Source organism: Neolamprologus brichardi, chromosome 7 (genome assembly GCF_056152115.1).
Source record: "Neolamprologus brichardi isolate AB-2024 chromosome 7, ASM5615211v1, whole genome shotgun sequence".
Classification (NCBI taxonomy): Eukaryota; Metazoa; Chordata; class Actinopteri; order Cichliformes; family Cichlidae; genus Neolamprologus; species Neolamprologus brichardi.
In genome coordinates, this window is record NC_142110.1 from 42,937,942 (window position 1) to 42,959,104 (window position 21,163).

The 21,163-nt window shown below is 39.8% G+C and overlaps 1 protein-coding gene across 1 annotated transcript in view; it reads right to left on the reverse strand.

Moving 5' to 3' along the window:
• The window catches only part of LOC102779832 (transmembrane protein 132C), a 189,098-nt gene that overhangs the window by 29,969 nt on the left and 137,966 nt on the right, over window positions 1-21,163 (reverse strand). Inside the window, exon 5 of the mRNA XM_087843628.1 lies at window positions 7,724-7,913. Coding sequence (XP_087699754.1) covers window positions 7,724-7,913 — 190 coding nt within the window. The remainder of the gene's footprint in view (window positions 1-7,723; window positions 7,914-21,163) is intronic.

The window sequence follows — 21,163 nt, forward strand, 5'->3', positions numbered from 1 at the left end:
CAGAGTAGCCAATATCACTTAACACAAACAATGTAGTGCCATTTATCTTGGTGACGTCGAGCTGGCATTCACAGGTCCAGAGTTCAGTTCAGTATCTCAGTAATGCACAAGAATTCTCACACAGTAAGAGAAAAATAGCAGCGTCTTAAGTGCAGACAACTTCCTCTGCGCTTGTCCTCTATTAAATGTATTGATTTATGAGATTTCAAACAGGAGTGCATTACAAACTGAAGTTGAGAGCCACTGAGGGTTTCTAAATGGAGACAAAACTGCTCATCTAAACAAGCCATACAATCTAGTATTAACTCCTAAAAACTGCACTCTTGTGAAAGCAGTTTTCAGTAGTACTAAACTCACAAATTTTCCAATAATAACTGCCACTTAATATTAGCAATGCAATCGCTCTATGATTTTGACTTTCTTAAGGGTAGCAATTAGGGATGCAATGATACCAATTTTTACAAACCGATACGATACCGATACTTGGATCTGAGTACTTGCCGATACAGAGCACAAAAACCGATACTTCTACCACACACACGCACAAATGCAATGAATTGGAAGACAGGCTTTATTTTATTCTCTGCCGATAAAAAATTAAATCTTAATAAAAATGACTACAAAAAAATTTCTAGTGAAAAATAAGCACTTCTGTTAAATTATTGCAGAGTGTCCACATTGTAATTTAACAAAATATCACTGAACTATTGGCACTGTCTCGAGCTTTCAGAATAATAAATAAACACTTCTGTTTGGAATAAAATAAATACAAATTAGGTTTGAGAATAAAATAAACTTTTAAATTGTTGCAGAGTGTCCATATTGTAAACAAACAAACAAAATAACAAAAGTATTTGGCATTGACGAACTCCTCGTCTGCCCGTGGATCATCAGTCCACTGTGCCGTTAAACCAAGGACTGACATCGCGCACACACTGCTTGTCTTTACTTCTTCAGAAAGTTTTGGCACCATTATCTCCCTGATGTGTGGGCGGCTGGGAATTTCATATCGCAGCTCGAGTATGCTGAGAAGACGGTGCAATCCTATGTTTTCCACGGCCGGCATTGGCTGGTCATCCAGAGCGATAAAATGAGTCAGAGCCTCTGTTATTTAAACTTCCCGTGGATTTTCTCTTGACATTTTTCATCGCTTTTCCAAAACCTGAGTTAAAGTTGGCTGTTCCAGTCCACACTGCTGACATTTTGTTTAGCCTAGCTACAGCAGCCTCCAGTTTCTCTTTTTTATCTGGAGCCGCCAGTCTCACTCGCCTAACACTGTGCCTGTTCAGCGCGAGATGTCCCCCTAGTGGCCAATCTAAAAAACTACAACAGAAATGACATGCCACCCTCTGATTAATGAAATAAGTTAGTATCGGTTCATGGTATCAGTTAACTTTTACGAGTATGAGTATACACACATTTTACAGTATCGGCCCCGATACCCGATACCAGTATCGGTATCGGTGCATCCCTAGTAGCAATAGATTACATATATCTACAAGTCTATTATTTCATCTTCACGTCAGAATTCTCCTTTCATTTCCAGAAAAAAAAAACACGCTTTGAATGCTAAATTACTTGCTTAGCGCACTCACACAAGATCCTCATTGTCTTCTGTATTCATCTAGCATTGTATAATATCCTGTCCTGCCATAAAAGGCACAAAATTGCGAGTCATCGGTTGAACTACAAATTGCTCTGTTCAATTTTCCTGGAAAATGCATCTCCTCTGAAATTATGAGCTTTGACCATTGCTGTGGGATGAATATCCAATACTGATCTCTCTTGCTCTCTTAAACACTGACTGCAGAAAGCTTATACCTGTAGAATTCACAGAATTCAGTAAAAATGAAAGAAAATTAAAAATGTCAGGGTATGCGTAAACTGATCTCACCCATCTTCTGTTTAAACATGCGCCTTCTTATCCACTCGTTTGTACTTGTTTCTTCTTGACCTTTTTGTGCATGCACACAAATGACAAATTTAAAAAGCAATTCTAGGCATTTTTCAGCTGTTCAAAAACCCCTGTAAGAACAACAAAAAAAAAGGAAGAAAAAACACTTCATGTTTGGCAGCCAGGAGGTACTGGGTAAGTGTGAGCATGCGTGAGCTTCTCTGTGGGAGTTAAGGCCAGAAGCACTCACGGAGAGATGAGAGTTCTCTTGAACAGGGTGTCTGGCATTCTGTACCCAGACAAGTACTGCTAAGTGCCAGGAATGATTGGTGTCTACCTACACATACTGCCACAAAGGTGATGGCTGATGTCATATATCCACCCATCCATCCATCTGTGCATCTATTTTTTACACATCCTATCGAGTTCAGTGTTTTGGAGGAGGCTGGAGCCTATCCCAGCTGTTATTGCTCCGAGAGGCGGTGTATACCCTGGACATGGCCATCTAAGGCGCAGTTTGCTCAGACAATGACTCGTCTACCTTTAATTTATTAGCTGGCACTTAACAAGCAATATGTGCTGTCGAAGCATGGGTGCCCTTTAGAGAGCAGAATTTGTTTTCAGAAGTCAGAGAGACAACTAACGTCTTGAAGACTGCACCAAGACAGTGTCCTACATATGAGGAGTGAGCAAAACGTTTTGAGAACTGGCTAAGAGTAATTCACATGATCTTCTCTTGTATTGCTTAAATATTTTAAATGGGGCTGCTGTTTTTAGATCACTCTGTTGAAGTACCATTATGCACCCTTGTAACGTAGTTGATCCTTCAGACTTTTTGTAAAGTGGGCCAACTTGCCAGTGGTGCAGGTAGTGTGTGAACACTGTGTTGGTGTGGCCAGAAACACAATCACAATTTTTAACTAACTTACAGCACTAGTAAAGATAGCAAAGTACTGTTGTTCTAAGATTTACCTTCATTATTGCAGTGCACTTTTACGTTATCCTTCATAAAAATTCATTTTCTTGTTGCGTGGGCTCTTAGTTCATTTTAGGTCTTCAGCCTTGGTGTATTTAGGTACCACCCCAGATGCTGGCTGTTCATGCTTCTTAGCTGTCACACTTATTGGTTTTGCTTTACTCCTTGAGTTTCCCATTTCCTCTCGCCTTCTCTGTTAACCGGTTTCTATCTTTTTTTTTGCCAATGTGTTATCTGTCTTAGAGTAACTTCCTGTTTTACTTTGAAGGTTATTTTCCTGTGTCTTCCTGCCTTTGTTTCTTCTCCTCACTTTCTTGATTATATTCCCGCCTTACCTGAGCACGCCTTTGTCTCATTTCCCAGCCAGCCCTCTGTATATATCTATTATTTTTTTTTGACAGATCATTTTTTTCCTTCCCGTTTCCGTCACCTGCATTCCCGAGATTCCTGCTGTTGCCCCTGTGCCACCCCATGCTTACTTTAACACTAATTGGCATTTAAATAATGTTTAAATAAGACTTGAACAGAAAATGTTTATTACTACTACTACTATTAATTTAATAACAGCTAACTAATTAGACCTATTGACAAATTATTGAATCTTTAATAAGACACATTTTCTTCTTAAATCAAAGTTTGCACGCTGTCAGTACTTTCTGAAATCTTTATTACAATACATCTTTGCATTTTTTTCACATCTCTTTCAATTAGTTGTCCATTAAACTTTTTAGTAATACTGTTATTTAATACAATATAATTGGAGAGTGCATTCTCTTTTATTAAGCCACTAAAAGTGGAGAAATGTAGCCAAAGCCTTAAAGCTACTCGCCACAAACCATAAATCAGCAGTGCACCGCTGCCTCACAAAATGAGTATGATAAAACTTTATGAAGTGCTTGAAAGCATTTGATTTGTACATGGACATAATCAATGACAAAAAATAAAACTGCCCTATTCTCTCTTCAGCATACAGAACAATTTTACTCAAAAACAATTAAGAACAATTCATTATGTTTACACAGTCATTATCATAATACAGTTAGCAATCATAAGCCACTTGCCAATTCATCCACATTTGGATTGTTAAAATCCAACTCAATTTAACTTCTCATTCTGCAAATTGAGAGCGGCGTTTAAAAGCTTCATGACGATTAGAAGCTAGTCCAAGCTTTGTTTTAAAAATAATAATTGGGTCTGGGTTATTTTTTTCAGGACTAATAAATGATGATTGCTTTGCCATACTTTAATATGGAAAATTATTATTCTTTATAAAGAGGCTAAATACTTTTTTTTTAAGTCAGAATCAAAAAATGCACAATGGCCTTGCTAAGAAACTTGTAGACTTTAAGACTAAAAATGGAAAATGAAAATAAATGTAATACAGAGTTGCTCCTAATTAGACACTACCTTGTTGTTCACTGAACAGGACATGCTGCTTTTATCCCTTTTATCGTTTATACATTATAAAAATGTTTTTAGTGTGGGAGAGCTGTAAACTCTTTACAAAGAAACATGTTTTTTTTTTTTTTAAGTATTTTCACTGGACCTTGAATGTCATAGTAAACAAGTAAAAGAAGCAGTTGCCAAGTAACTGCCAAAACTATCTTCTTACAAGACATGATTGAATGTGGGTGTTCATCTTGTACTATGTTTAGCTTTAAGTTGATCTCACAAATCGAATGGCGTTTGTGAGGTTTTCTTCATTACAGCTCTCTTTTTGCTCTGTAACTTTCCAGTGCATCCACATCTCAGCATTATTAAGATGCCGAGACATTTTGCATTGTGTTGGGTTTTATGATGTCAAACTCAAAATTAGTTTAATTTGTTGACATGGTTCTGTTCTGTTATATGGAAAACCAGAAGAGCAACACTCCTGTGCAGAACAGAGGAGACGTCGGTGGAAAGCGGCAGCAGTAACTATAAACTAAAAAAGCACTGGCTATATGAGATTTGCCAGTTAGACTTGTAGAAAGGAATCAGCTGAGCCAACAGCTGATATTCTGGCCTGCCTGAATTAACACCAGCCTCAATGCAATGGCCACCAAGTTGAAAGTTTATCTTATTAATAGCTACTTTGCTCCCTGCTCCCATTCACAAGGGGTTGCCACAGCGGGTAGCTCCGCATTGATTTGGCAGAGTTTTACACCAGATGCCCTTCCTGATACAACCCTAAAGGGACTGTTTCTCCTTTCGGGATGAAACTGGGGATCTTGTTAGTTGAATGCATAAACCACTACATTATAGAGAGTTATGTTATTAATATAATATTACTTTTTGGGTGGAAATAAGTTCAAAAGCTACTAGACATCTAATATAATCTCTTGCTTTTGCTTTCAGACTACCACTTAACCAATGTAAGGCTGTGGGGTAGAAGTAGGGGGAACCTATCCCTGATTTCACAGGCACGCCACCAGTCTGTCACAGGACTAACACACTGAGACAGGTAACCTTTCACACTCACAATTTAGATTCAGCAGTAAACCTAGGAGTACCCCACCCTGGATTCTAACTCAAGACCTTCTTGATCATCCTTCTTAGTCATGTTTCAGTCTTGTCTTCTGCAATTGCAAAACAGGCTTTGTTGGATATAGGTCACCTTGTTTCAACAAGCACTTCATTGATGCATTTTTTTTAAAAATCCGGTCTCATCTGTTTAAGACAACTGTCCTGCTGCATAGGTCACATTTAGCTCAAGTTTCCACCATTGTGTAGGATTATATATCACCTGCTACCCTTGTTTGAGCTCTTCACATGCCAAAGTGTGTTCTGTTTCTACCAGGTAAGGTCTGCCCCAGATTCTGTTTCTTATGTGTCTCAATAAATCTTTTGTTTTCTTCTCAGTATGTCAGTGTCCAAGAGCTAAAGTTGGTCTGACCGAATCTGTTGATGTGCTTTTTTTGAGGCATTTTAGTCTCATGTAGACTCCTGCACTGGAAGTTGAATACACGGACGACTAGTATAAAAAGCATCACCAGGATGCCACAACCCTTATACATATACATATAATATATGCATTATTTATCCTTTCCTAATTTCATCAGTCAGTTTCATCTGTCCCCTGTCAACCCCAAATGACCCGTGTCTGCTGCTTTTTCTCTCTCGTTGTTTGGTAGGAGCAACTCAAATTGCTCTTTTGATGATAAAGGTTGCTGACGACTGGTTTGGGGTAAAGTATCAGACACAATAATTTCTATGACAATACCCCCCAAAGTAGTAAAAAGTTTATAACATTGGAAGTAACAACTTCCAATGTTATAAACATTGGAGGCCCCACATTCCGACTGGGGTCCGGAATGTGGGGCCTCCCTGCTGCTGCGGAGTCGGGGCGGTCTGCTTCTCCCCACCGCAGGGAAAAAGGGTAACACAACCTGGGTCTGGGTGCAGTTCCCCCCTCCAGGGGCAAGGGTACCTAGACCCGGTTTGTAGAGTACGCTTGGGGAGTGTGATTGTGTGTACAGCGTCTCTTTATGTCTGTCTCCACGTTGGTTAAGTGTGGGGTAAGTGCATATGAGAGCATGAGGGTGGGAATGGATGTTTGTATCTGTGTGTGCCTGTATGTCTGTGTCCATATGTCAGGTTGGGTATCAGACGCCACCTCTCTGAGGACAGCTCAGGCCCTCCAAGGTTTGGAGGCCTATCTCCCCCCACCACTTCCCCTGCCGGGGGCGGACTCCCTCAGACATCGGTGCGTTGGTGGTTCTTTGTGTCCGGGGGTGGGCGTCCGGGTACACACCGGCTCACTCCTTGGCGGCTGCTTATCGGGGCCTGGAGCCTGGGGCTCGCTTGGGCCACTTCGGAGGTGGGGTGCCCCCGGCCTCTCGGCCTGGGGCTCGGTCACTCAGGCACAGCTGGCTGCCGGCGGAGCTCACGGGCACGTCGCTGCAACCCCCCCTGGCTTCTGCTCCGTGGCTGCTGGGTGACCCCTCATCTGGGACTCTCCTCAGCTCTTTCTGGGACAGTGGCACGGCTGCCCCTCTGTTGGTCTTCCTTGGTCTCTTGTGTTCTGGGGGCCTCTGGATGTCTGGAGTTTTGATCTCCTCCATACCTGCTTCATGCCCTGGAGGACGGGGCAGTGGCCCCCCACACCCTCTAGCAGATCATTACATGAGGGAACCTTTTAAGAAAACAAGCGCGTCCATGCTCACAGGTGTACACACGGGTGATCACACACACAAACTACACCCTTTTTGGCTCCTACCTCAATGCACACTGTGCTGTCGATCTTACGTGCTGCACAATAATGTTTAATATTTAGTATTTACTGTCATATTCCCATATATCATTGTGATGTTGTTTATTGTATTACTCTCGTTTTCTTCTGCTTGTTTTCTTTTTTCTTTCTCAACAGGTGATCCAGGTGATCGATACATGTATTTTTTTTTTTTTTTTGCTTATTCTGTTTTTTGTTTTTTGCCCTTCTCCCCCGTCCCTCTTCTCAACTGTTTTTCTTTCCCTCTTTCTTTCTCCCTTTTCTTTCCCCCAGTCAAGTCTGTCCCGTATTCAGCAAGTGAAAATAAAATAAAGAATAAAAGGTGAATCAAATGGACCATTACGGCAAAGCTGGGATGGTCAATTTGGTAAAGAAAATCCGTTGGGCATCTTTCTTCGCCTTTAGACAATAATTCTGATGGCAAAAGAGCCAAACGGGACAGGCAAAAAAAAAAAAAAAAAAAAAAAAAAAAGGAAGTAACAACTTTGAAAACTTACTGTGGCTCTAACTTTCTGTGATGACACACTCAAAAAACAAATACATGTAGTGTTGATGGGTTATTTTAAGTTAGCCTAACGCTGAACTTACGACACATATTCCCTTACGCACACATGCTTCCAATTTCCAACCAGTCACTCCTCACCATGGCCAGTGGGACGATGCCACCCAGGTCCTGCGGTGCCAGACGGATGAGAGTCTGCACTTCACTGGTCAGGGTGCGCGTGAGCGGATACTCGACCTGCCATGCCACCTCCCTGCTCCCCTGAGTTACCATCAGCCCATTTACCTCCAAGTCTACTTGTAGCACTCGCTGGTAGCCCACTGCCTCCATTCTGCAGAGAGAGGATAAAAATTTGTATGTCAGGAGTGGATTTTGATAAAAGGTTAAATAAAAGGTTGGAGTCAAAAGGGATAAGAAGGTAGCAGGGAAAATAAGGTAAAGCAAGGAAAAAAGAAGCAAACACAAGAACTAGAAATAATGTGAACACACAGGAATGATGGAAGGATTAACAGGAGCGGAAATAAAACATCGGTCAGCCCATTCAGGGAAAACTACCAAAAAAGAAGAATTACACTTTACATTTTAATCACCTATTTAAAAAGTTATGGTACACAAACACTTTGATGGTACCATTAAACCATTAAAATTCCATGAACCACGATGTGTGCAAAAAATAAATAAATAAATCGTTGCAATATGAAGTCTGTCTTGCAGATTGCCAGGGCCATGCAAATTATTTTCCAGCATCCAATGGAGATGCAAACAAAGCAGAAAAACAATGAATGTCAAAGAACACCCATCAAACTTATTTGATTTGCTGAATGCTTGCCTTGATCAAGCTGCTGCCTTTCACCTCTCTTTGTCGCAGCTAAAAATCAATGCCGCACCATTTTCTGAACAACCTGAGACTGATATACAGAGTACGCACTGTCTTGAATAATACAGTTTACCAGATTGGAAGTCTGGAAGTGACTCACAGAGGTAAGTGCTGAGGTTGTGAGAGTCTGCTACTTTAAATCACAGCGACAACAAAAGCTAAAAACAACTCAGATGCTTCCTATAATTTTTAAAAAAAGAAGATAATAAGCATGAAAATTCAAGATATTGTTAGCATTGCATCTGTTTATAATGACTACTATCCTAATTATATCTCTAGCCTAAAGAGTAGGCTTGCTTTTTCTGTGTCGCAATCAATACAAGGCTGGATAGAGTCCAAACTGAGGTTCAGGAGGGAGGTTTTGAGGGATAAGATCCAAGGTTTTTCTTGAACATATTTTGGCCAAGTCTGCAGTTAAATATCCCCCAACTCTCCCTTATGTTCACAGTTCAGACACTACCCCATTTCAAAGTGCAGATTTAAGGATCCACTCCGGTTTAAAAAAAAATAAAAAGAAAGAAATGCAAGGGAGGACAGTTTTGAAAACTGAAATCAGTGTGGATTAAAACTGCTTAAATAGCAATTCTAGGTCAGGCAGAAAAGCCTCTCAGTTTCAGTGGGTAATATTCTGAATTATACAAAAACATGCTTTCAAATAACCATTGAGAAGCTTTGGCTCGGGATGATCACAGAGGAGCACTGCTGTGAATCTGACCCCACAATGAGAAATATTAAGGTGCAGTTCCGTTTGAACAAAGCAGAATTTTACAGGTGAGTAGCATTGTGCCAAAGGTAGCGGTGGTTCTTTGTACTGTACTAACATTCACAAAGTTAAAAGTCGTGAGATTTTTACACAAAGGATCTGCCTTCCCTTCTTTTATCCCCAATTTAAAACAAACAAACAAACAAACAAATAAGACAAATACTTTTTTGCTGCATTACTCTATTTTGTACACCCATTTAAATACAGGTTTTGAAAATCAAAGAGAAAAATGTATCAAAAATGTGCCACACTTTGGTGCCAGTATGGTTCACCAGGTTAATCCATATGCTGTAAGGCTACTGCAGAGACCTGGGTTCGAATCTGCCCTCAGGCCTTTTACTGTCTGCTGCCCCCCTCCCTATTTCTACTCGCCTTTACAGAAGTTTACAGAAGTTTACAGGCTTCTAAACTCGTATAAAGTTGTTTTGAAATTGCACAATAAAAATACATATCAACTGAAGGAGAATGGATAAGAACTGAATGCTTTGTTAATCTTGTCATTGATTGGCGACCTGTCTATTGTGTAACCCTTCTTTTGTCCAGTATCAGCTTGAATAGGCTCCACTCTACGGATCGGTGGATAGCTGCAATTTGGTCTGTTTGAAAGCAGTATGCAATTTATGAAGTGTCTGTTGTGATGCACAAGATCATGGGAAATGCTGGTAAATTTGAAAGCAAACGTAGGTAAGATCTGCTAATAGTATACTATCCCCACTCTCTCAGTAGTGTTCAACCTAGCTAGAGAGCAGCTTTGATGGCAAAGATCCTACAACAAGTGGCCCTGAAATGTATTAATAGCAATAACATGGGACAGGGTTAGACACAAAAGATGGATTGTGCACAATGCCTGCCATGCTGGGCTGTTTTGTCCGAATACAGAATAAAAGCGTTTTGCTTTTTGAAATAAATAATCAGGATGCAGATGGCAGAAAAATGGATATTTGTAGAAGTTTCTGTGCAAGATGCAACAATCACAAACCAAGTTTTGCACTTGACAGAGCTGGGTAAATGGCCCAAGCAAAGCAAAAAGACACCCAACTAACTAAATCATGTGTGACTCTCTGTTGATGCAAAATGGCAACCTCTTGTGGAGTCTGATAGCATTCTTTTTGTGGCAGCATCAGTTAAATATATCCATCACTTTCACATTTTTTGGTAAGCCAGGCAGAAAGAATCCCTGTTAAATGCATGAAGGCCTTTTAAATCCTTAAGTTATTTTGGTAAGACGTGCATACTAGCTGTGTACTAGCTTTATCATTATATTGGTTCAAAGTCTCTATGGCAAACAAATTCTAATGTTAAGTAAAGAACTGATAAAATGAAACGTTTAAACCAAGTGTGCATAAATAATAAAATGTAACAGGGTTCTGAAACAATCCACAACTCATCAGAAATACCCAGTTTTTCCATTAAAAGTAGTGTAGAAAAAAACTCAGATTTATGCGATTTAGTTATTAACTCACATATTTGATCTCAGTGCTGCTCCTTTGCAAATTGTGGCAAGTTGGAAAGATGAACTAACACTCATCTGTTTTGGTCTTCCACAGAATAGGATTTGAGAACAGTTGGAAAATATTGTCATTCAATTTTGTAATGTATTCAGTGTAAAGTAAGGCCAATGTACCCCGCTTTGTACAAAAGATGGGGGGAAGGAAATACATTCTCCTTGAATTATTTACCCCATCTCTATCACATCTTTCTACTTTCATTACTATCTGTGTTAAAATTCTAAACAGTTCAATCAGCATATTTGAGGTTGGATCTGTGCCACTGGAACAAGGGCGTAGATTTGGCATGGACGGAAGGGACATGTCCCCACCAATATCCAGCGATTATTGAATTGTCTCCACCAATAATTTGATCTCTTCGAGTAAAGAAAAACAAAACCGATAGAAATAATAATAAAAAAACAAAACAATCTGTCAACGTCTCATTCACCCAGCGGTGCAGAAAGAGTTAAATTACGTTCTCTACTGGAGTCCTACCTCATGTGACAAATATGGCCAATGTGATTGGCTGTGCCTTTCAGGGAGCTCTGTTTAGTTTTAGCAGCGGCAAGCCTGCGCTGCGAGGACCTGCAAGGAGGAGAGGAGGATGGCAGCAAAAAGGAAGAACCTGGATATAAGAAAGTATTTTTCAAAGAAACCTGTAAGTCACTTAAAGCCAAGTTAACGCATAAAATGTGTCCATCATAATAACGTTACAGGCTGTGCAAGGCAATACATGCCAACCCTCCCGTTTTTTCTCGGACAATCCCGAATTTCAGTGCCCCTCTTATTACTCTTTCTGGGTTGCTAAATAAACTTTTAAAAAAATTTCAGGCGAGAATATAGCTGTGCAAACTTCAAATATCTGAACCGGGGAGAACAGCAAACTCCCAGCACATCGTTTTAGGCTTTGGCCCACATCAGTCTAAAATTGTATGTAACCATGAATAATGTGTTGCCATGTCCACCAGGAGAGACTGGACAGTATAGATGTAAAACAAATATGCCGGCAGTTTCAATTCAATTCAATTCAATTTTATTTATATAGCGCCAAATCACAACAAATGTCGCCTCAAGGCGCTTCATAGATACAGAGAAAAGCCCAACAATCATATGACCCCCTATGAGCAAGCACTTTGGCGACAGTGGGAAGGAAAAACTCCCTTTTAACAGGAAGAAACCTCCGGCAGAACCAGGCTCAGGGAGGGGCGGCCATCTGCTGCGACCGGTTGGGGTGAGAGAAGGAAGACAGGATAAAAGACATGCTGTGGAAGAGAGACAGAGATTAATAACAGATATGATTCAATACAGAGAGGTCTATTAATACATAGTGAGGGAGAAAGGTGACTGGAAAGGAAAAACCCAATGCATCATGGGAATCCCCCGGCAGCCTACATCTATTGCAGCATAACTAAGGGAGGATTCAGGGTCACCTGGTCCAGCCCTAACTATATGCTTTAGCAAAAAGGAAAGTTTTAAGCCTAATCTTAAAAGTAGAGATAGTGTCTGTCTCCCGAATCCAAACTGGAAGCTGGTTCCACAGAAGAGGGGCCTGAAAACTGAAGGCTCTCCCTCCCATTCTACTTTTAAATACTCTAGGAACAACAAGTAGGCCTGCAGAGCGGGAGCGAAGTGCTCTAATAGGGTAATATGGTACTACAAGGTCATTAAGATAAGATGGGGCCTGATTATTTAAGACCTTGTATGTGAGGAGCAGGATTTTGAATTCAATTCTGGATTTAACAGGAAGCCAATGAAGGGAAGCCAAAACAGGAGAAATATGCTCTCTCTTTCTAGTCCCTGTCAGTACTGCTGTAATGCTGCAGCATTTTGGATTAACTGAAGGCTTTTCAGTGAGTTTTTTGGACATCCTGATAATAATGAATTGCAGTAGTCCAGCCTGGAAGTAATAAATGCATGAACTAGTTTTTCAGCATCACTCTGAGACAGGATATTTCTAATTTTAGAGATGTTGCGCAAATGGAAGAACGCAGTCTTACATATTTGTTTAATATGTGCGTTGAAGGACATATCCTGGTCAAAAATGACTCCAAGGTTCCTCACAGTGTTACTGGAGGCCAAGGTAATGCCATCCAGAGTAAGAATCTGGTTAGATACCATATTTCTAAGCTTTTCAGCGCCGAGTACAATGACCTCAGTTTTATCTGAGTTAAGAAGCAGAAAGTTAGTGGCCATCCAAGTCTTTATGTCTTTAAGACATTCCTGCAGTTTAACTAATTGGTGTGTGTTATCTGGCTTTATGGACAGATAGAGCTGGGTGTCATCTGCATAGCAGTGAAAATGTATGCTATGTCTTCTAATGATGCTGCCTAGGGGAAGCATGTATAATGTAAACAGAATTGGTCCTAGCACTGAACCCTGTGGAACTCCATAATTAACCTCAGTGTGTGAAGAGGACTCTCCATTTACATGCACAAATTGGAGTCTATTAGATAGATATGATACAAACCACTGCAGTGCAATACCTGTAATACCTACAGCATGTTCTAATCGCTCTAACAGGATATTATGGTCAACAGTATCGAATGCTGCACTAAGGTCAAGAAGGACAAGCACAGAGATGAGTCCACTGTCAGAGGCCATAAGAAGATCATTTGTAACCTTCACTAAAGCTGTTTCTGTGCTGTGATGAGCTCTGAAACCTGACTGAAACTCTTCAAATAAATCATTCCTCTGCAGATGATCTGTTAGCTGTTTGACAACTACTCTTTCAAGGATTTTTGATATGAAAGGAAGGTTGGAGATTGGCCTATAATTAGCTAAGACTGCTGGGTCTAGAGATGGCTTTTTGAGTAAAGGTTTAACTGCAGCCACCTTGAAGGCCTGTGGTACATAGCCGATTATTAGAGATAGGTTGATCATATATAAGATCGAAGAATTAATCAATGGCAGGACTTCTTTGAGCAGTTTTGTAGGAATGGGGTCTAAAAGACACGTTGATGGTTTGGAGGAAGTAATTATTGAAGTTAACTCCGAAAGATCGATTGGAGAAAAAGAGTCTAACTTAACATCAATGGAACTAAGAGTAGCTGTAGATAATATTACATCTGTGGGATGATTATTGGTAATTTTTTCTCTAATGATAAAAATTTTATTTGTGAAGAAGTTCATGAAGTCATCACTAGTTAACGTTAAAGGGATGGTTGGCTCAAAAGAGCTCTGACTTTTTGTCAGCCTGGCTACAGTGCTGAAGAGAAACCTGGGGTTGTTCTTATTTTCTTCAATCAGTGATGAGTAGTAAGCTGTTCTGGCTTTGCGGAGGGCTTTCTTATAAAGCAACAAACTATTTCTCCAGGCTAAATGATGATCCTCTAAATTTGTGACACGCCATTTCCTCTCCAGATTACGAGTCATCTGCTTTAGGGTACGTGTTTGAGAATTATACCACGGGGTCAGGTACTTCTGATTAGAGACCTTAGTTTTCACTGGAGCTACAGTATCCAGAGTCGTACGTAGTGAGGAGGTGAAATTATTAACAAGATAATCGACCTCTGTTGGGGTAGCGTTCAGATAGCTGCTCTGCTCTGTGTTGGTACAGGGCATTGACGATGATAACAGTGGCTGGATTATATTCTTAAACTTAGTTACAGCGCTTTCAGAAAGACATCTACTTTGATAAAGTCCACTCTCCACTGCTGCGTAATCAATTATTGTAAATGTAAATGTTATCAAGAAATGATCAGACAGGAGAGGGTTTTCAGGAAACACTGTTAAATGTTCAGTTTCTATGCCATATGTTAAAACAAGATCTAGAGTGTGATTAAAGTGGTGGGTGGGTTCTTTTACATTTTGAGAGAAACCAATTGAGTCTAACAACAGATTAAATGCCATGTTGAGGCTGTCATTTTTAGCATCAACACGGATGTTAAAATCACCCACAATAATTATTTTATCTGAGCTCAGAACTAAATTAGATATAAAGTCTGAGAAATCAGACAGAAACTCTGTGTAAGGCCCAGGTGGACGATAGATGATAACAAGTAAGACTGGTTTCTGAGTTTCACAGCTGGGGTGGACAATGTTAAGCATCAGGCTTTCAAATGAATTAAAAGTCTGTCTTGGTCTTTCATTAATTAATAGACTGGTGTGAAAAATTGCTGCCAAACCGCCCCCTCGACCTGTGCTTCGAGATTTCTGGTAGTTAGAATGACTCGGGGGTGTTGATTCATTTAAACTAACATAATCATCCTGCTGCAACCAGGTTTCTGTAAGGCAGAGTAAATCAATTTGTTGATCAATTATTAAGTCATGTACTAACAGAGACTTGGAGGAGAGAGACCTAATATTTAATAATCCACATTTCACTGTTTTACTCTTTGGTTCAGATGTGGATACTGTATTGTTCTTTCTTTGTAAATGTTTAAGTTGTTTGTTGCTGGTTTTTAGTTTGTTTTTTGTCTTTTTGGAAGCAGACACAGTCTCTATGGAGATGGGTTTTTGGGGGGGTAGCAGGAGGAGGGAAGCTGCAGAGAGGCGTGTAAGACTGCAACTCTGCTTCCTGGTCCCAACTCTGGATAGTCATGTTTTGAGGGGTTTAATAAATTTGTCGATATTTCTAGAAATGAGAGCTGCTCCATCCAAAGTGGGATGGATGCCGTCTCTCCTAACAAGACCAGGTTTCCTCCAGAAGGTTTGCCAATTATCTATGAAGCCCACATCATTTCTATCTCAGTTAACGAGAGGAGCAGGCATGTGTTTGGCTCCTTCACATAGTGGACACTGAGTTGTTGTGTGGGGCACCAGTAGTCCATGTCTGTTGCTGTAACAGTAGTTCATGTTTAGAGTAAAACATCCCAGCTCACTGATTTGATAGGAGCAATAGTGCCTAAAATGTTGCATAATTTAGCTAAGAGATCTGTTACTTTGTGGTAATCTTAGATGAGTAGATTTATAGACAAAAACCACCAGGTCATTCAGTGTTCCCTTAGTGCTAATGTGTCAGACATGTTGGTGTAGTACAACTGAAGTAATGTTGTTAAATCCTTAAAGTCATATTCTTTTATTGTCATGACTGTATTTGAAGCTATTTTTATTTTTGTATGATACCTGATTTATATGGAATATGGCTGAAGTAAACTAAAGTCTAAAATACTTAGTCAGTCATTTGTTTAATAGTAACTTAACATTATATAATTCACATATAAAACTATGAATTGTGATTTTAAATGGTTTAAAAGCATGTAGAATAGCATATGTTGGCAAGTACATTTCTCCTTTTTTTTTTATCAAGAAGCAAAGACGAAAAGGAAAAAAAAGAAACAGGGCAGGGTTCGGTGGCTGAATCATCCGTCTCCACCAATGGCAAAACCAAATCTACGCCCTTGCACTGGAAAAACTCTAAAATCTAAAATGAGGGATTAATAAAAAATAATAAAATCAAACGATTTGCCAAATATTATATTAGAATAAATGAGTTGTGTTGATACTATATGAATAAAAAAAACATGCTTTCATGAAGGGCACACTTAAGCAATTTCTTGACCATTTTTTGCCCTTTGATTTCTCTTTTAAAGTAGAAACATCAAAAGCAAAAGAGAGGAACTGATGAGCGCAAACATCCCACATAACGCCATGCTGTAGATTTTAGTTCTATTTGGTTAGCTGTATTAACAGATTTGTTGAAAATCCTTACTTCTGTCTGCGGACAGAGTATCAGTCATTTGTTGGAGCTTATTCAAGCCCATCCATTACCTCTTTTTCTTTTCAGTTTCTTTCAGAGACAAAAATTTGGAGTGCTACAAAGCCACAGTATCCTCTACTGCCTGGCAGCATCCTGGGCTCAGCGGTAGTGACTGTAGTGATTATGTGATTTACGCTTTATGGCGTATAATTACAGCCAAATCAATTATCGGTAACAGACAGTTTTGCTTTACAATGTAGCTGCAAGCAGTCAGAGCTTCAGTGCTGAACACAAAACTACACCCCCGCTTCTCCAGCCTGTTCCTCTTTGTGTTGGTTCTACAAGGTGGGTTTTTTCCCCTAATATTCTTCTCATCATCCCTTCTTCATCTTTAATTTATTCCTCTTGCTAACCCGCAGTGTGGTGTTACTCTCAATAGAGGGCAGTGCTCTCTCTCTCTCCCCCCTCACCCCTTCATCCAGCATGTGTTTGGGATGATGAATGTCTGCAGCGCACCAGCTGGAGAGGTCAGGCCGCTTCTCTGTGTCTCATTAGAAACATAACTGCACCGTGTGCCCTTTTCTCACTGCGATTACCATACAATTTAATACACCCATACACTCACTGGCAACTATCACTGCTCTTGCCCTGAGTTGTGCATGCGGATAAGAGCAAGAGGTTGACACGGAGATAGAAACAAAAAAAAAAACACAGAGCAGAAACAGGGTTAGAAGGGCTCAGATAAAAGCAAAATGTCTACAAGGATCACAAAACTGGCTCTGCCACTATTAAAGCGAGTAGTGACAATGCCCTGGTATCATAGTGGGTTTGTTGTGGCAAAATGAGGTAGAAAATCGCTCATGTCAATTTGAGAAGGCTTTTGAGGTATCTCCATTTGTCAGTCCTATTGTTGGATGTAAAAGCACAAACAGAACAAGGTAAAGGAATCCACTTAGATGAAAAAAAAAGAAGCTCACACTTTCAATTCTGTAAGATACATTTCAAACACATCCTTGTAGCAACAAAAGGACTCTGTCAAAAAAAAAAAGTATAACTGGGAAAAAAAATGACAAGAATGAAATTCCTTTTGTTCATAAATAGGAAAATAAAAGTGGAGCTAAGGAACACAAAAGCCCTGTTAACCATACAGTCATGTTTTCCTCTTTTCACTCTTAAAACCTCTGTGGATATGTCTTGGAAAAAAAGCAGTGAAAGAAAAGTCTGCTGTCTCTTCTGGAGACCTGAGGGGGTTCGTTTCATGCACAGCAGTGATTTGGTTAGCACTGACAACAATGATACATCAAAGACCTGAATCTGTTTCAACACCGCAAATTGACAGTGAGTCCAGCAATAGAAGGAGAGATTGTGTGTGTCTTTATGTATTAGATTGTTATGTAAAACACCTTCTCACAGGTAAATGTGCATATATAATTTTTTTTACTCACTATGTGAGCAAAAAGAAAGCAGGACTTTTGCAGCTGGTGTGGAGATATGCTCTGCTATGGCTGTGGCACTTTTTGTGTAGATTTCAATGATAGATTTCCTTTCAAACTTGGTTTTGTTTGTTTGATGTGCTGTAAATAGGGCGCTTGTTTTCGTGACCCAGCACACATGATTTCCTGTGTGTTTGTCTACTGGGTCATACTAACAAGAGAACGGGACATCTGCATGAAAATGCATTCCAAGATGGACATGATAGACCTTTTGGCAGCAGGAAAAAATGACCAGATGGAGGTATTGTATGGAGAACAGTGGGCACAGTTGTCTTGGCCATAACTGAATCCTGACTTGTGAGACCAGCGTTAATTTAAAAATGTGATGATGGGTAGGATGAAAACCCCCCAGCTGTCCATCTATTCTTGCATGAATCTTGCTTGGATTTCTCTCTGTTAGTAGTCAGATTTTCAGTTATAAATTAAAGTAAGGTCTAAATTCAGAGAAGGCACTTCAATCAACTCAGTCACTAGCTTTATTTCTTGAAAATACCTTCTGGAGATTTTTCGAAATGTCCTCTGCGCCTGTCATGAAGGCTTTGTGGTGTGGAAATGGAAAACTAAATGCTAGTTTCTCCTGGTTACTGGAGTGTGTTAGCTGGGTCACATGGACCTCACAGGCACAAGGTGGATAAATGTTACAGCGACAAGGTTTTATTATTCAATATAAAGCAACATCAAATGAATAATTTGGCATAATGGGAACAATGTGTAACCAAACAAAACGTGACAGAGGCATATTTTATGAGGAGTCACGTACTGGAACTATTTCTTGGTAACGGCCAGTAGGGTGCTGTGACTTCCTGTAATTTGCTGGTTGCCCGACTGTGACAAAGTCCAGGAAGTGGCAGCTGCAAGTGAGAAATAATGTGTATGTAACAAATATTTTTAATCTCTCTTTTCCGACACAGATTAGATAAATGAACGTCAATAGTGAGCTAAACAAGAGCCACAAGGCTCATGTTTGCTCTTCAGATGGAGAGGGTATTAAGTGGAGCGCCAAACAATGCTGTATTATTCCATTAATGCAGTCCTTATCATGCTAAGAACTGTATCCCCCCCTGCTTTCTAAATGTCCTGGTGCACTGACATGAACGATTTACTTTTGCAGCTGTTTTAATTATTTGTAGTTCAATTACTCTCCAGCTGTGTGGCTGACTGTTCTCTGTGTCGGAGTCTAGATGTCTCTCAAACTGAAATACATTTTGATTCTAATTGGTTTGAAGACCTCAAGGGAAATCAGATAATAGCTCCAATGAATAAAAGCTGGTTTCAACAGGAGCTCCATCTGCTTCTTGCTGTGACACAGCTATAAAGGCCGTAGCATATTAATAGTAGAGACTACCTCTGACTCTACTAGTTCACCTGGAGCTAACCTAAATGTGTGTGTAATGAGGTCATTTAGCCTGATGTATTTGGGCGTCATTAGACTATTGGGATTAACTCAGGATCTGGTGGAGGAGATACCAGAATTTTTGTGTGCTGATGGCGTGTGTGCTTCCTAGGGGGGGTTTAAGCTCCTCTCTAATGAGTTTCACTTCTAATATTTGCCTTTTCACTCTGATTATCTTATTGAAATGTTAACTTGCCAACAACATGCCTTCAGTAGAGACTGAAAGGCAACAGTAGGTCACTGTTTGGAGAACTGCTGAGTTATTTAGAAAGGACAGGGAGTGTAAACCGGGTTTAAGTGTCAAAATATAGCTCAAATTTGGAAATGACATTATTAATTGCCTTAAAAAAGGGCCAGCATTCTTAAAAGATGACAGCTCACTGAGCCAGGTTACAGCCAGTAATAAATGTACGGAGCTCACAGAAAATCCACTCTAAACTCCCAAACTCATGGTGTCTGGGGAACTAGTGGCTTCCCATACAGTGATGTCTGTTTCATCTAGTATCACTTAAACTCATCAAGTTTAAAGAGTGATAAAGACTGGCATATGACAGACAGATAATGAAAGAGATCATAAAATGAAACCATGTCAAGAGGCAGATGAAACGTAGAATAACCAATTTATGTATGTGGGAGATTTCCCTCAGGATCTATCAAACACTCCACGTACGTCAGCCCTGTCCTTGTCAGTACAGATTAGTTTGCTCTCACAGTAGGACTGCAGACTGTGGATTGGGCGGGGGAAGAAAAACTGAAAGAGAAATATTGGAGTCCCTCTCCAAAATTGCCTTTTTGGTTCGTCTCTTCTTCAATATTTTCTGAAATAACCCCCCTCTGTTTTGGTCTTTTGTTGCCTCACATGCCTATTCCTTCACTGACCTCTGTTCTTCCTTTTCATCCTCTCTTTTTTCCCCCCTCTCTAGCTCATCCTTGCTGTCTCAACTCTCTCCTTCTCTATGCTGCATTTCTTCATATATTTTTTTTCCCAAATGTTGTGTGAAATGAAACAGATGTGGCTCCACGCATCAGCCAATCAAAAGGCCACTCTACACCATATTGTAACAAAAGGCAATCAGACCCTAAAAACGCAGTCGGGGAAACAGAGACGTGTCTTGGAAAATTGAAAATATTAACGTAGTGTAAAAAAACCCAAAAAAACCCTCAAGCTCATCTTCTAAGAATTTAATACGAACCCAATAACCAGAAAGCCTTATTAACATTTTTAAACTTGTGCGTACCCACAGCCATGTCCTTCTCTACTATATAAATGTGATTTTAGTCTGTTAGGTGGTCACCAGGCAATGTGACTGCATGATAATAAATAATATATGTCTTTATATTACAGTTTGTTGATATGAATTTAATGTTATTGGTGTGAAATGAATTGATACAATGCTCTTATAGGTTTTATAGGCACATACATGCTAAAAATGGGTAATTTGAGCCTATTTGAAGAAGGCTGCTAGGCAACATGATGACAACCTAGGATCTGGCACAGATGAGAACCTTAAGGAGCCTAAGATGTACCTGTGTCAAATTTGGTTGCTCAACTCAGGATTATGTAGGAGGAATTTGAGGATAAGCAGACAGACAGAAAGTTGGTGCATTACAATAAGACACCAGTGATGGTATTCAGTGTTGTAGTGTTTAAAATTCCACCCATGTCAAATAAGTGGAATTTTTTCAAAAAAAAAATAAATAAGAGAAAAGGTCTGCATTGACCTCCTGATTACACAGCAATGATGGTGCCTACATTTAAAGGGAAACATATTTTGAACCCTTTCATTAAAATCTAAACGTAATCTTCCTTTATATTGATGCCTTTGCAAACTAATTGTAATATTAACTAAATATGTTTTTTTTTAGAGCCATAGCCTTTATTGATTTTTTTTCTGAAAAAACATCTTTAATTTGCTTTTCCTGCAGT